This window comes from Cetorhinus maximus, chromosome 1 (assembly GCF_964194155.1).
Source record: "Cetorhinus maximus chromosome 1, sCetMax3.hap1.1, whole genome shotgun sequence".
Classification (NCBI taxonomy): Eukaryota; Metazoa; Chordata; class Chondrichthyes; order Lamniformes; family Cetorhinidae; genus Cetorhinus; species Cetorhinus maximus.
The window spans coordinates 2,215,321-2,228,334 of record NC_135879.1 but is presented as its reverse complement, the minus strand read 5'-3'; the positions used below and the strand labels follow the sequence as shown (position 1 = coordinate 2,228,334).

General features: G+C 43.7%; 1 protein-coding gene across 3 annotated transcripts in view; it reads right to left on the bottom strand.

The window, feature by feature from the left end:
• LOC144694479 (protein phosphatase 3 catalytic subunit alpha) overlaps positions 1 to 13,014 on the bottom strand; it is a 324,803-nt gene that overhangs the window by 52,975 nt on the left and 258,814 nt on the right. For all 3 annotated transcript variants that reach the window (XM_078564995.1, XM_078565086.1, XM_078565169.1), the window contains 2 exons: positions 11,835 to 11,912; positions 10,484 to 10,578 (listed from right to left, as the gene is read on the bottom strand). In XM_078564995.1, coding sequence (XP_078421121.1) covers positions 10,484 to 10,578; positions 11,835 to 11,912 — 173 coding nt within the window. The remainder of the gene's footprint in view (positions 1 to 10,483; positions 10,579 to 11,834; positions 11,913 to 13,014) is intronic.

The following is a 13,014-nucleotide window of genomic DNA, read 5'->3' as shown; positions in this document are numbered from 1 at the left end:
TTTGAGGTGGTGTCTAAGCAATGTTGCCTGTGAGACCCCAGCACTATGGAATATGCTGAAATTAATGAAATTCTGGACTCAGTTATGGCGCGACCAGGAATTAAATTACACAGAGAGCTGCATTCGTGAAAGGAAGCAGTTGCCAAGTGAAACTGTGGCAGATTACATTCTCGAACTAAAGAGACTCTCTCATCACTGTGGGTATGGCGCAAACTTAGAAATCAACCTGAGAGACATTTTGTAAGAGGCCTAATGAGCAATAAAATCCAGATCAAGCTCTTGAGCGAAGGCAATAAGCTAACGTGGAAGGAGGTCATGATAAAGCCACAGCCATGGAAATGGCAGAAAGAGATAGTTGTAAATTGCAAGGGGGTTCTTCTCCTGAACCGGCATTACAAGGCTGAAGTCAAGATAAAGGACAAAAATCGCCTCAGCTCACCCGCTGCTAAAAGCCACAACCAGAGCTTTCTTACCTCTAGGTTTGGCTATTTAGGACTGAGATGAGGAGCAAATTCTTCACTCAGAAGGTTGTGAATCTTGGAAATTTTCCACATCAGAGAGCCGTGGATGCTCATTGGATGAATGTATTCGAGCCAGAGGTCCTTAGATTTTTTTTGGGCACTAAGACAATCAAGAGGTCCGGGAAGATGGAGTCGAAGTAGAAGATCAGCCTTGATCTTATTGAATAATAGGGAAGGCAAAAGGAGTGGTATAGCCTACTCCTGCCCCTGGGAGTTTCAAAGGAGTGTTAAAATATAACACCCGTCCACAAGGAGATATTAGAACATTTGCCTTAGAAAATGATCGTAAAGCTGAGTGATAATCATGGCTACCCTATCAATAAACATATACAATTCCATCGGCGATCACCTAACATATAAGAAACAAAATTGGGAAGTTATAAAGCTTTCCTTTCAGATATGAAAAATTCACACCATGACGGGTTTCCTTTGAATTAAGTCAAAAAAAGTCACTTATTTCTTTATTGTGCCATGAGCAGGAGAGGATGGCCACACTTGCCAGCAGTTAGATAGGCTGGTTTTCAATCACACAACTGCTCAAATGTTCATGTTGCATTTCTGGTTTAAACAGGTAAAAGCCAGTCTAACGCATCTAGTGCTTTCTCCTCTCCTCCCTCGCTCAGTGCGAATATATATATATATATATATATTTATCCATCAATGCCAAAAAGCAAAACAGCTAAATTAAATGGCTACCTAAACACTCTACCCAATAGATAGATTTACTCAGGGATCAGCAGCCTTATTAACAAGAAGGGCCATTTCTAAAATTCACTGAAAATTGCATTATCCCAAGAGGCACAACATGTTATTCAAATGCCAATAATAACAATAATAGTTAAATATATGAATGCATTTTGTTCTATAAAATTTTATTGCATGTATTTGCAATAAGATACAAGAAATACTATCTATTTATTGTATTAACATTTTTATTATTAATACCCAACGCTATTGCTTTTAAATCAAAAAATAAATAAAATCGAAGATATTGTGGTGGGTAAAAAAATGTAAAAGAAAATGAGATGAATGCTGAAAACAGGAGATGAGCATAGTCACGAGAACGGATGAGGAACTTCAGTTACACAGACAGATTGGAGAAGCCGGGACTGTTTTCCTTGAAGAGAAGGTTGAGGGGAGATTTGATAGAGGTGATCAAAACCATGAGGGGTCTGGACAGGGTAGATAGGGAGAAACTGTTCCCATTGTTGCAAGGATCGAGAACGAGGGAGCACAGATTTAAGGTGAATGGCAAAGAAACAAAGGCGACTTTAGCAAAAACATTTTGACACAGCGAATGGTTAGGATCTGGAATGCCCTGCCTGAGCATGTGGAGGAGGCACATTCAACTAAGGCTTTCAAAAGAGAATTGGATAATTATCTGAAGAGAAAAAATTTGCAGGGCTACAGGGAAAGACGGGGGAAGTGAGACTAGGTGAATTGTTCTTGCAGATAGCTGGCACAGACATGATGGGCTGAATGGCCTCCTTCTGCACTGTAACCATTCTATGATTCTATAACTAATATGGATGCATAAACATGAAAAAAAAGTAACTTTTATTTTCCTGTGATTTCTGCTGTTGGATTCCTGTGGTGGTTGTTCGATGTCTGGATATAACTGGACAGTTGGGAGCTGGACGCGGCCTTACCGTGTGGCGTGCAGTTCCGGAGCCTCAGGTTGCTGACACCTGGGCCTAGCTCAGCAGGACAGACCTGTCAGACACCTGTGCAATGGCTGTTAGGGTTACCAATGCTCCAGGCTGCCCTGGAGTCTCCAAAGCATTGCAGCGAGCAAAAACCCAGGAGAAAAACCAATGGGGCATTAAATTAAAAAATGGTATTGATTTGAAAAAATAATTCTTTGAATGTTTTTGTTTATTTGTCAGAAAAAAGAGTCTAGTCAGCGTGGGTCAGCGAGCAAAGGTATGTTGGGTGAATGGGACTCAGAGTTAGGATGCAGACAGCAGAGTTTTGGATAAGCTCGAGGAGTCAGACTGCCCAGGAGTGAACTGGAATAGACAAGTCCGGATGTAACAAAGGCAAGGCCAAGAGTTTCAGTCGGAGATGAGTGTGGGCAGGGTGGAGACGGGTGATGTTATGGAGGTAAAACCTTGGTACCGTTTACCCTTGGTAAAACCACCTACCAGCAACAAAATGTTTAATCTGATTTAAGTCAGATATTCAAAATTAGAGAGGAAACTTAACAAAGTTTTTACAGCCCAGAAACAGGCTATTTGGCCCAGTTGGTCCACAATGGTGTTTCTGCTCCACATCAGCCTCCTCCCAAGCTACTTCATCTCCCCTATCAATCTCCTCCTCCTTCAGGTACCAGGCTCTAAGAGGGCGTTGGCAACCATGGGCTTCCATTGGATTGATCCATGATTCCACTTGGCAAAGCACTGCAGTGGTTACTGTTGCCTTCTGCAGTATGGCTGACCAGAAACTCTCCCGCTCTTACTGCCTATTTCTCCAGCATACTTCTCTTGCCATTAGTGAACAGAATTTATAACACACACACACACACACACACGCATATATACACACACACACAGACACACATGCACACATACACACACACATACACAGAGATATACACACACACACACACATACACACAGATACATGCACACAGATACACACGCACAGATGTACACACAGATGTACACTCACACAGATATGTATGTACACTCACACAGATATATACACACACAGATATACACACACATAAAGATATACACACACACACACAGATACGCACGCACACACACAGATTTTTACACACACACACAGATATACACACGCAGATATACACATGCACACATACACAGATACACAAATGCACAAACAGGTACACACATAGGTACATACACACACCCCACCCACAACCCAAAAATCACATTAAGTTCATAATTAAAACAGAAAACTACGAAAATATTTTGCTTAACTCAAGTTTTAATGAAAACCTGATGAGACAGAACAGGCCAATTAATTCATGCTTCGGGCATTCGAATTACGATGGCTGTAATGAAACACTACGCAAACACATTAATGCAGCTGGATTGTCGGAGATCTCAAGGTGGGTTAGTATTTATAACCAGAACTTTGACAGAATCACAAATGGACCATGCAGACAGCAGGAACTAAACTGACGGCTGAGCAGCAAGTAAAAAGAAAAAAAAAAATGAAAATCTGAACTAGACAAAACAAGAAAATTAAAACCGATTTAACAAGGCTAAAGATTATTTTAGTGGGAGTGATGACTAACAGAGTCTGCCTGGCTGGTGCTGAGCTGTTCAACCTTCCTCCAGTGCTAACTCGGGTTTCCAGGTCTGTACGTTTTTTCACCTGACCTTTATATTTAAAGGGCTCTCAGCCAGACTCTTAGGGCAGGAGTTTTCAGTCGGTCTGCGGGGGCATTAAAATTAAAGGTGCTATTTAATGAAAGTTGTTGTTGATGATTCTTTGCATAAAGAAACCACTGAAGTTCTGAGGCATACAATCACTGATATTATCTTCTTTAAAGGAGTCAGTCTCCATCATAAGGTTCAGTCAGAGATGACTGGGCAAAGCATTTTTTTTAATTGGGGAAGGAGGAAAAGAGTCATTTTAACTATAATCATGATACAAAACGGCCTCAGTGATGTGCTGATTACTTAACAAATGAGATAGTGCCCCTTTAAGTAACAAAGTTTACTGCTTTGAGGGTCATTAGCATTGATGCTTGATGTTCAAAATCAGGCCAGTTATTAGGAAAACACAGACTATTTCCTTGTGCATTCTTCTGGTGGATGTGACAGGCCCCATTTATCCTGGCTGGGCTCCTGAGCTCTGGCTCTAGTTTTTTTTGATCTTTCCGGAAACAGTAACAGATACTCTGACCTTTCACTTCCAAAACCCACCAGGCTCACAGGGTGGGAACAAGGAATCTCACTTTCTACACCCACACACCGCGCTGGGATGCAAAAAGGAAACTCCGTCATTCTGCAGGAAGAGAAACAAGTGTTCACGGCTCACTGACTGGACATTCACACAGGAGCGAGGGCAAGAACACAACATTCCAGGTCAATGGTCACAATGCCCATAAAACTAGTCGCCATTTTAAACATTTTATTTGCTCCCTAACTTTAATGGAAGTTCTCACTCATGTTCTTTGTAGATAACCTGTGTTTGTAAAGGGCCTTTCATATACAAGGCTCAAGTCACAGTGTTACTAACAGGGAGAATGATGAGCCAGCGAAAGGGGTTTAGGAAGCACACAATTTCAAAAGGCTGCAGGGACAGAGAGACCGGGGAGTGGACACAAGACACGCTGACAAGGTTGTTAAAAGAACAGGTCCTGAGCTTCTTAAATAGAGACTGGAATAGAGGCTGGAACTTTATCGAGTGCCAGGGGTCTCTGCCCTTCCCAGCTAAAAGTTATGGGGGGGGAGGGAACCTGCCCATGACCCAGACAGCTGCCCCTTAGCATCTTAGCGCTGGGAGCAGCATTAATTGCTTTAAAGCAAGACTTCCGCCCCTTTCTCAGGAGGAAACTCCTGCCCCCTCAGGGTGTTGCCAGCCAATTGGACTGGCCAGCAGCTCTGTAGTCCCAGCAGTGCTGGCTGGGAGTGGTAGCCACTGCTGGGATTACAAGCAGTTCTGGCGGGGTTACAGGCAGTTCTGCCGGGGTTACAGGCAGTGCTAGGTGGGAGTGGTAGCCACTTCTGGGATTACAGGCAGTTCTGCCAGGGTTACAGGCAGTTCTGCCGGGGTTACAGGCAGTGCTAGGTGGGAGTGGTAGCCACTGCTGGGATTACAGCTAGTTCCCAATACTGAACAACTCAGAATAACAGGTAAATCCAGGGGTCAGGGGTCTTGGCGAGGGGGATGAGGGAGGGATGGGAAGAGGGAGGCAGGGGCCCAGGTTCAAGAGGCAGGGGAGAGGGTTAAAGGGCCTGAGGAATAACCTTTGGGGGAAAGTGCCTCCAAAGGACCGAGGGGGCCCACAAATGAGGTCACCACCCCCCTTACATGACACCAGCCTGCGCAGGTAAAGCTACCAGGTTTCCTGCATGTTATGGACACCCCACCAACCCCTGCCCTCCTCCCCCAAAGAGGGTAAAATAGCAGCAGCCGTGGCAAGAGGCCTTTAAGTGGCTAGTAATTGGCCATTTAAGGGCTTCAAAAGCCCCATGGGCAGGTGGGCCACTCCTCCACGCCCTGTAAAATTTCAGAAAGGCCGGGAATGCTCGTTGAGTACAAACGCAAGGAGGTTATGCTAAATCTTTGTAGGTCACTGGTTAGGCCTCAGCTGGAGCGTTGTGTCCAATTCTGGGCTTCACAATTGAGGAAGGATGTCAAGGGTGCACAGGAGATTTAGCAGGGGTGAGGGGCTTCAGTTAATGTGGAGAGACTGGAGATTGTTCTCCTTAGAGCAGAGGAGGTTAAGTAAAGTGAGATTTGATAGAGGTGTTCAAAATCATGAGGTTTTGACAGAGTAAATATGGAGAAACTGTTTTCACTGGCAGAGGGGTCAGAAACCAGAGGAGACAAATATAAAATAACTGGGTGAAAGAACCTGTGAGGGAGAGGAACCGACATGTTTTAATGAAGTGAGTTATGATGATCTGGAAAGTGCTGCCTGAAAGAGCGGTGGAAGGAGGTTCAATAATAACTTTCAAAAGGAATTTGGATAAATACTTGAAGGGGAAGTTTGTTGGGTTACAGGGAAAAAAGCAGGGGAATGGGTGTAATTGGATTGCTCTTTCAAAGAGCCAGCACAGGCACAATGGGCCGAATGGCCTCCTTGCACTCTGATTGGAGGCTTGTGTGATCAACTGGAATTTGGGGAGAATTTTAAAAGGTGGGGTAAAGGCAGAAAGAACTGGAGGCAGGTTTGCCGAGAGGACACCGGGTTTTGTTGGCCAAACGCGGTGGAGTGTGTGGGCAGGTGTCGGTGGTGTATGAAGAACAGGAGGCCCAAACCGGGAGACTGAAGATCGATAGGATGGTTAGGAAATGTCCAGAAGAGGCTGCAGTCACAGGACGGAGCAGAGCCATGGATGGATTTGAAGACTAGGGAATAGGCTTTCACTTAACGGTTCTGGTGAACAAGAACCCAGGGTAGGTTTGGAGGCTAGGGACAGACAGCAACCAGTAGGAGACACCAAACACAATCGAGTGTGTACAGCCTTCAGGCTGACTGACCCACTTATTTCAGAGTAAAGGGCTGATAAACATTATAAACGGCCATCCATCTTAAAAAGAAGCCTCATTAAAGTAGCAAGTCCTTCACTGGAAATAGGTTACAAGTTGGAGACTATTTGTCAAAATCATATTCTACCCTCCATAAACCTGAGGTCATCCAAATCTCTGCAGCCTGTGTCTTAACTTGTAAGAAGTCCCATTCCCCTGTCACCCCTCTGCTCACTGACCTACATTGACTCCCAGTAAAGCAACGCCTTGATTTTAAAATTCTCATCCTTGTTTTCCAATCCCTCCATGACCTCATTGCCTCCCTACCTCTGTAATCTTTTCCAGCCCTGCCAAGATCTCTGCAGTCGTCCAATTCTGGCCTCTTGAGCATCCACAATTTTAATCACTCCCCCACTGGAGGCTGTGCTCACACCTGCCCACACCCGAAGGTCTGGAATGCCCTCCCTAAACCTTCCTGCCTCTCTCTTTCTCCCTTTCAGACACTCCTTCAGACCTACCTCTTTGACCAAGCTTTTAGTTATCTCCTTATATGGCTCAGCGTCATGCTTTATAATGCTCCTGTGAAGCACCAGGAACATTTTATTACATTAAAGGTGCTATATAAATATAAGATGTTGTTGGTGTCATCTGTCTAATGTATTTTTAATTAGAATAATTCAAAAAAGCAATTTCAATATTTCATAAGGTGAGAGGTTAATGCGTTGTGTACAAAGATGCTAATGGAATAATATCCACTCATGTTGTAAACATCTGATCTGGTCATAAAACATTTATAAGAAGTAAAAACCATAATAAAAGGTTCAGGTGGTGGCAATTATTGTAACCGGCTTCGGTATCAGTTCACAAATGGAGGACCATGCTCAGGGATGTATGTGGTTTTTGGGTAAATCACAAATATTACAACGGTTCAGGCACAGATGACTAATGAGAAAATGAAGTTTAATAACTTATTTTAAAAAAAGGTTTCAATATTTATATCCTTCCTGGTTCTCTAAAGTACACTTGCATAGGATTTCATAGAATTTACAGCACAGAAACAGGCCATTCGGCCCAGCTGCTCTGTGCTGGTGTTTATGCTTCACACGAGCCTCCTCCCATTCTCCTCTTCATCTCCCACTATCGACACATCCTTCTCTTCCTTTCTGCCTCATGTGTTTATCCAGCTTCTCCTTAAAAGTATCTATACTACTCACCTCAACCACTCCCTGTGGTAGCGAGTTCCACATTCTCGCCACTCCCTCTCCTGAATTCCCGATCGGATTTATTAGTGGCTACCTTATATTTATAGACCCTAGTTTTGGTCTCACCCACAAGTGGAAGCAGCTTCTCCACATTTACCCTATCAAGATCTTTCATCATTTTAAAGACCTCTATGAGGTCACTCCCTTGTTTCGCTTTGCTGGTGAGGAGAGTCACAGCCTGTTCAATCTTCTCTGATAGTTATAAACTCTCAGTTCTGGTATCACTTTTGAGAGTCTTTTTTGGACCATCTCCAGGCCCCAATAACCTCGTTTATAAAATGGAGACTAAAACATTCTGGTTCTCAACAAGAATTAATGAAAGCAGAGAATAAAGACGATGCTTTGGTGACAAAAAGGCGCAGACCCAGATCCCCAAATTATTCCAGAGGTTAGTGCAAACTGTCACCAAGAATTGAAAATTGATAGGTGGGGAAAGCAGCTGGTCCATTGGGCCTGATCTGTTCACCATGATGGACAGAGCATTATCACCAAACAATTCCCTCCCTCCCCTTCTGAAAATGCCACCAGCCCAACACCTAATCCAATTCTAATCTTACACAGTTTAACCTCATGTCTCCTCTAGCCCCCCAAAGCCATTAAGTGACACAATCTATCTAAAGGCACGATATCCAGCCCCTTCATTATTTTGTACTGAAAGGCGCTTGAACTGAAGGCAGGTGAAGTTGGGCAGGGCAGAGGCAGGTGGAATAATCTTGTCGGACTCCAGGGATTGAGTGGGGTTGACTGTTGTGCCCAGAGGCCCCCTTACCCTTACCGCTCACACCGCCAGACACAGAGAGACAGTTTGGAGCTGAAGGGTACGGGAAGGAATCTAACTAACGGGGTACACCACAAAATGCTGCACTCCAGGAAATTCTCGGCCAATAATTTGTGTGTGTGGCTGGAAACTATTATTTCGCATAACAGAAAGCAACCAGAGTTAACCGTGAAAAGTTCAAATGGGCCCTAACCGATGTTAACAGCACAGGAGGTTGGGAGACATCAGACTGTGCTAACAAACAAGTTACACACTCTCAATAATATAACGCAACCCTCACTCTGTTTATCGAACAATGAGGTTGAACTACAGCAGATTTATTCCTAGCAAAAATGAGGAGAGATATGGAACTAAGTGAATAATTTGAAAAGGAAAAGGATTGCAGAACTATGGGGTACGGTAGGGGAGTTATCAACAGTCACAGATTGTAACTCTTTCGAGTACAATCACAGTTCTTGGTTTCCGGGAGTGGGACATGAACCCACAACCCTCTGATTCAAAGGCGAGGGTGCGGTACGGTAGGGGAGTGGGACTAATTAGCTAGCTCTTTCAAAGAGACGACAAAGGTATGATGGGCTGAATGGCCTCCTTCTGTGCTGTTGGATTCTATGAAGAATGAATTTTGTAACACAAAACTATTTGGGAATGATCACTCACCACCTCAGCCTGTTTTTACACCACATCAGTGACTATGCTGGTATTTGATGAAATGTAACAGTTTTGTACAAACGCCTTTTGATGATTGCAATCTCAGCAGGCAGTGCATCAATTTAACCTCAAATAATACGAACAAGGCCTTACTGCTGGATTGCACACCAGGTCAGCATCCTATGTACTCAAAAATATTGTTCACACTATACTATCAACAGGAGTCCGCTGCTACAAAGGCTGAGAGCACACAACTGAAGCACGGATCAATAAGGCTCGACAGTCATGAATGATAACTGGGAAGCATTTCATATACATTGCCCAAAATCGACAGCCAAGTTTGAGGAACGTATACAAGCAGAAATATTTTTATGTTATAATTATTGTGATAATTACTTAACGTTAAAGTACAAGATGCTCAAGGCATAGGAATACCTTGAAGCTCCCTAAGTTAGCTTGATATTGAGGAATGTCGCTTACCATCTCAAATTGAATAAGGAACTATCGTTAGGGTCTTCAAAAGCAGAAGACTAGCAGCCCATTCAAAGGAATTTTCTATTGCAACTGGATTAGATTATAGCCCAACACACGTGAAATGTGTCCAAACAAAGTCTGCGTTAAAATGTTCAAGTCACCTGTTCGTATTTTACAACAATGACATAGCAGGATTTCTAAACTTTTATACACCATCCTTAATTTGTTACACTGATGGGTTAGGAGCTGAAACACAAACTAAGCTCTAAATTTCTCTCACCTCATCCCATTTCTTGCTTTTTATAAACAGGGTAATAGTGTGCTTATTTGTAGCAGCACATCTGGTGAGACACACTCACACGGTTTGAAGCAAATACGTGAAGCTTTTTCAGTGTCAGGCTTGGGAAATCTCCAGGTGGCAGTCCAATTATCAAACAATCAACATTTAAAAAGAAAATTCAGTATTGCAAATAATTCCCTTCAAATATAGCCAGAAGGTGTACTGTTTCCCTCGAGTACTCCATGATCAGACCCTTCTAGGAATCTTAGTCTAAGGGAGTCCTTCAAACAACTTAGCAGCACATTAATTAGGCAGCCAATAATCCAAGTGATGTACATTCTCATACCTTTGTTATTGTAGACATCCAGATAGTTGGGAGCTGAAAAGATGGTAATTAGTGAAGGGAAGCCTGTTGTTTGGCTCTTTCTGTACATTCGATACCTGTGAATGTCAGTAAATCACGGTTAGACGAAAAGGTGACCATTCCTTTACCATTTCTTACTGTCTATTAGCCAAAGTCTACCAGCATTATTAAAAATTTGCCATTCACCTGCCTTTTTGTTGTTGATTGATTCCCTTTTTGGACCTGCAGTGACCAATGGTTAGTTCGGTCCGGATGACTAAGGAAAGTTAAGTACGTGGATTGTCATTTAGTTCAAACGGAGCCTGGGGATTTAGATTGAGAAGAGTCCTAAAGGCTGCACACGTCATCTTAGCACACCCATAAATAAAGATGTTACAATTCTTTCACAACTTTGTAATATAGCTTGAAAGTCTCCAGGGGTTTTGCCTCCAATGCCCTCTGAGGAAGCCAATCCCACATTGTCAATAATTCTCAACATGAAGAAATTTCTAATGACAAGGCTAATGTTGCCCTTTACCAGTCTGAACCTGTGTCGTGACCTTACTGTCACATGTTAGTTTGGAGCAGCGGTTAGGGTTCGTAAGTTCCCAGCGGAGGATCCAAAAGCACACGTAGTCATAGTGTGAGCTTCTAGGTCGCGTTGCTGGTGGGTGTGTTGGGTTCTGCTCTCTGTATCCCTCCAAGAGGGAGCAGGAGCGGTTCCTGCACATCATAAAGAAAGTCAGTGGCTTTGTAAGGAAAAACTGGAGCTCCTGGACCTGAGGGGATCGGAGAAGAATTCGCCCCTTATTGGGCTGGGGTTTAACTTATTGTCTCCGAGAAGTATGGAATATAAACAGAAAATGCTGTAAACACTCAGCAGGTCAGACGGCATCTGTGGAAAGAGGAACAGAGCTAACATTTCAGGCCTGTGACCCTTTTATCAGAACTGAAATGTTAACTCTGTTTCTCTCTTCACAGTTGCTGCTAGACCTGCTGAGTGTTTCCAGCATTTTCTATTTATATTTCACTTTAATCTTCCAGAGAGAGTCTGGATACATTGGAGAAACAACTAGATGATACAGTGTGGTGGACTTTAGGCTTGTTCAGCATTGGATGAATTTAAATTAATTCAAGAGCCTGGCTCATCATTATCTCGAGTTCGTTGCTGCTACACCCAACTTAAATCACTCTGCAGGAATCCATCACTAAGGAACCTAATGTTTATTGATTGACCAAATTAATAAACTTAAATTGATCACCGGGGCCCAGCATTAATTCCATTGCACAGAATTTAATTACTCAATTAAAACAGTAACAAGAATACATTTCTGATGTAAAAACAAACACCTACCCAGCATCCTGTGCCTCGTGAGCTCGGATTACTGATAATAAATTATTGTGTTGTAGGAATTCACAAACAGCGGGGTAACTGGAAATAAAACAGGTCAAAACTGGTTAAAGCTGTGTGAATGGCATTTTAAACAAGATTTCTCACAATCACAAAATGCATAAATACATGTGTGGGGAACTGGATAAATACAAGGGAGAAAGGAATAGGAGGTTGTGCTGAGAGGGTTGAGATGGGAAGGAGCTCGTGTGGAGCATAAACAGCAACATGGACCAGATGGGCAGAATGGCCTGTTCCAGCGCTGTACATTCTGTGAGTCTCTATGTAAGTGTCGCTCAGCGTCTAATAGCTACAATTTGTAAAAATTTAGATTTAAAATCTCATTATTGGCTCCCTGGAAGACATCAGCTCATGGTAGAGGTCAGGTTTGTCCTTTGGGATCCCCCTTTACATGTTTTATAAGGAGGAAGGTGAGGATATTTCGAACTCGCACAGACTCCCGTTCACCCATCACTTTCTGGCTCCCTGTCTAGCCACACCGTGATTTTAAGATTCTCATCTTTGTTTCCAAATCTCTCCAAGGCCTTACTTTCTGCCTGCCTCTAACCTCCTCCAGCCCCACGGGATCACTGTGTTCCTCCAAATCTGACCTCTTGAACATCCCCAATTTTAATCACTTCACCACCTAGGCCTAAGCTCTGGAAAGGGCAATCCCCTCAGTCCCACCACCTGCTCTATCCACCATAGTCCTGCAAGTTTGGTCCCCGCAAGCGCCCATCCAATTTCCTTTTGAAATCATTCATCGTCTCTGATTCCACCCCCCTCGCGGGCAGTGAGTTCCAGGTCATTACCACTCTGCACAAAAACGTTCTTCTTCATATTCCCCGGAACCTCTTTCATTGGAAGAGCTCAGCTGACTGAGCGGAGGGCCGAGAGAATACAGAGGCCAGTGAGTCGTGCACCTTCTCAGCCCCACTGTCTCCCTCTGCAGTGAATGCAGCAGAGACGACCAGGCCAGAGTGGAGCTCCTGAGCCACGCCAGGTGATGCCTAACGCAGAGTTGACCACCACAGCGCAGACCATCATCTTGAGATGCAGGCTGCCCCCTTAAGTGGGACTTGAACTCACAATATTCTAACTCAGAGTGAGAGTGCTCCCCACTGAGCTCAGCTCACACTTGCAG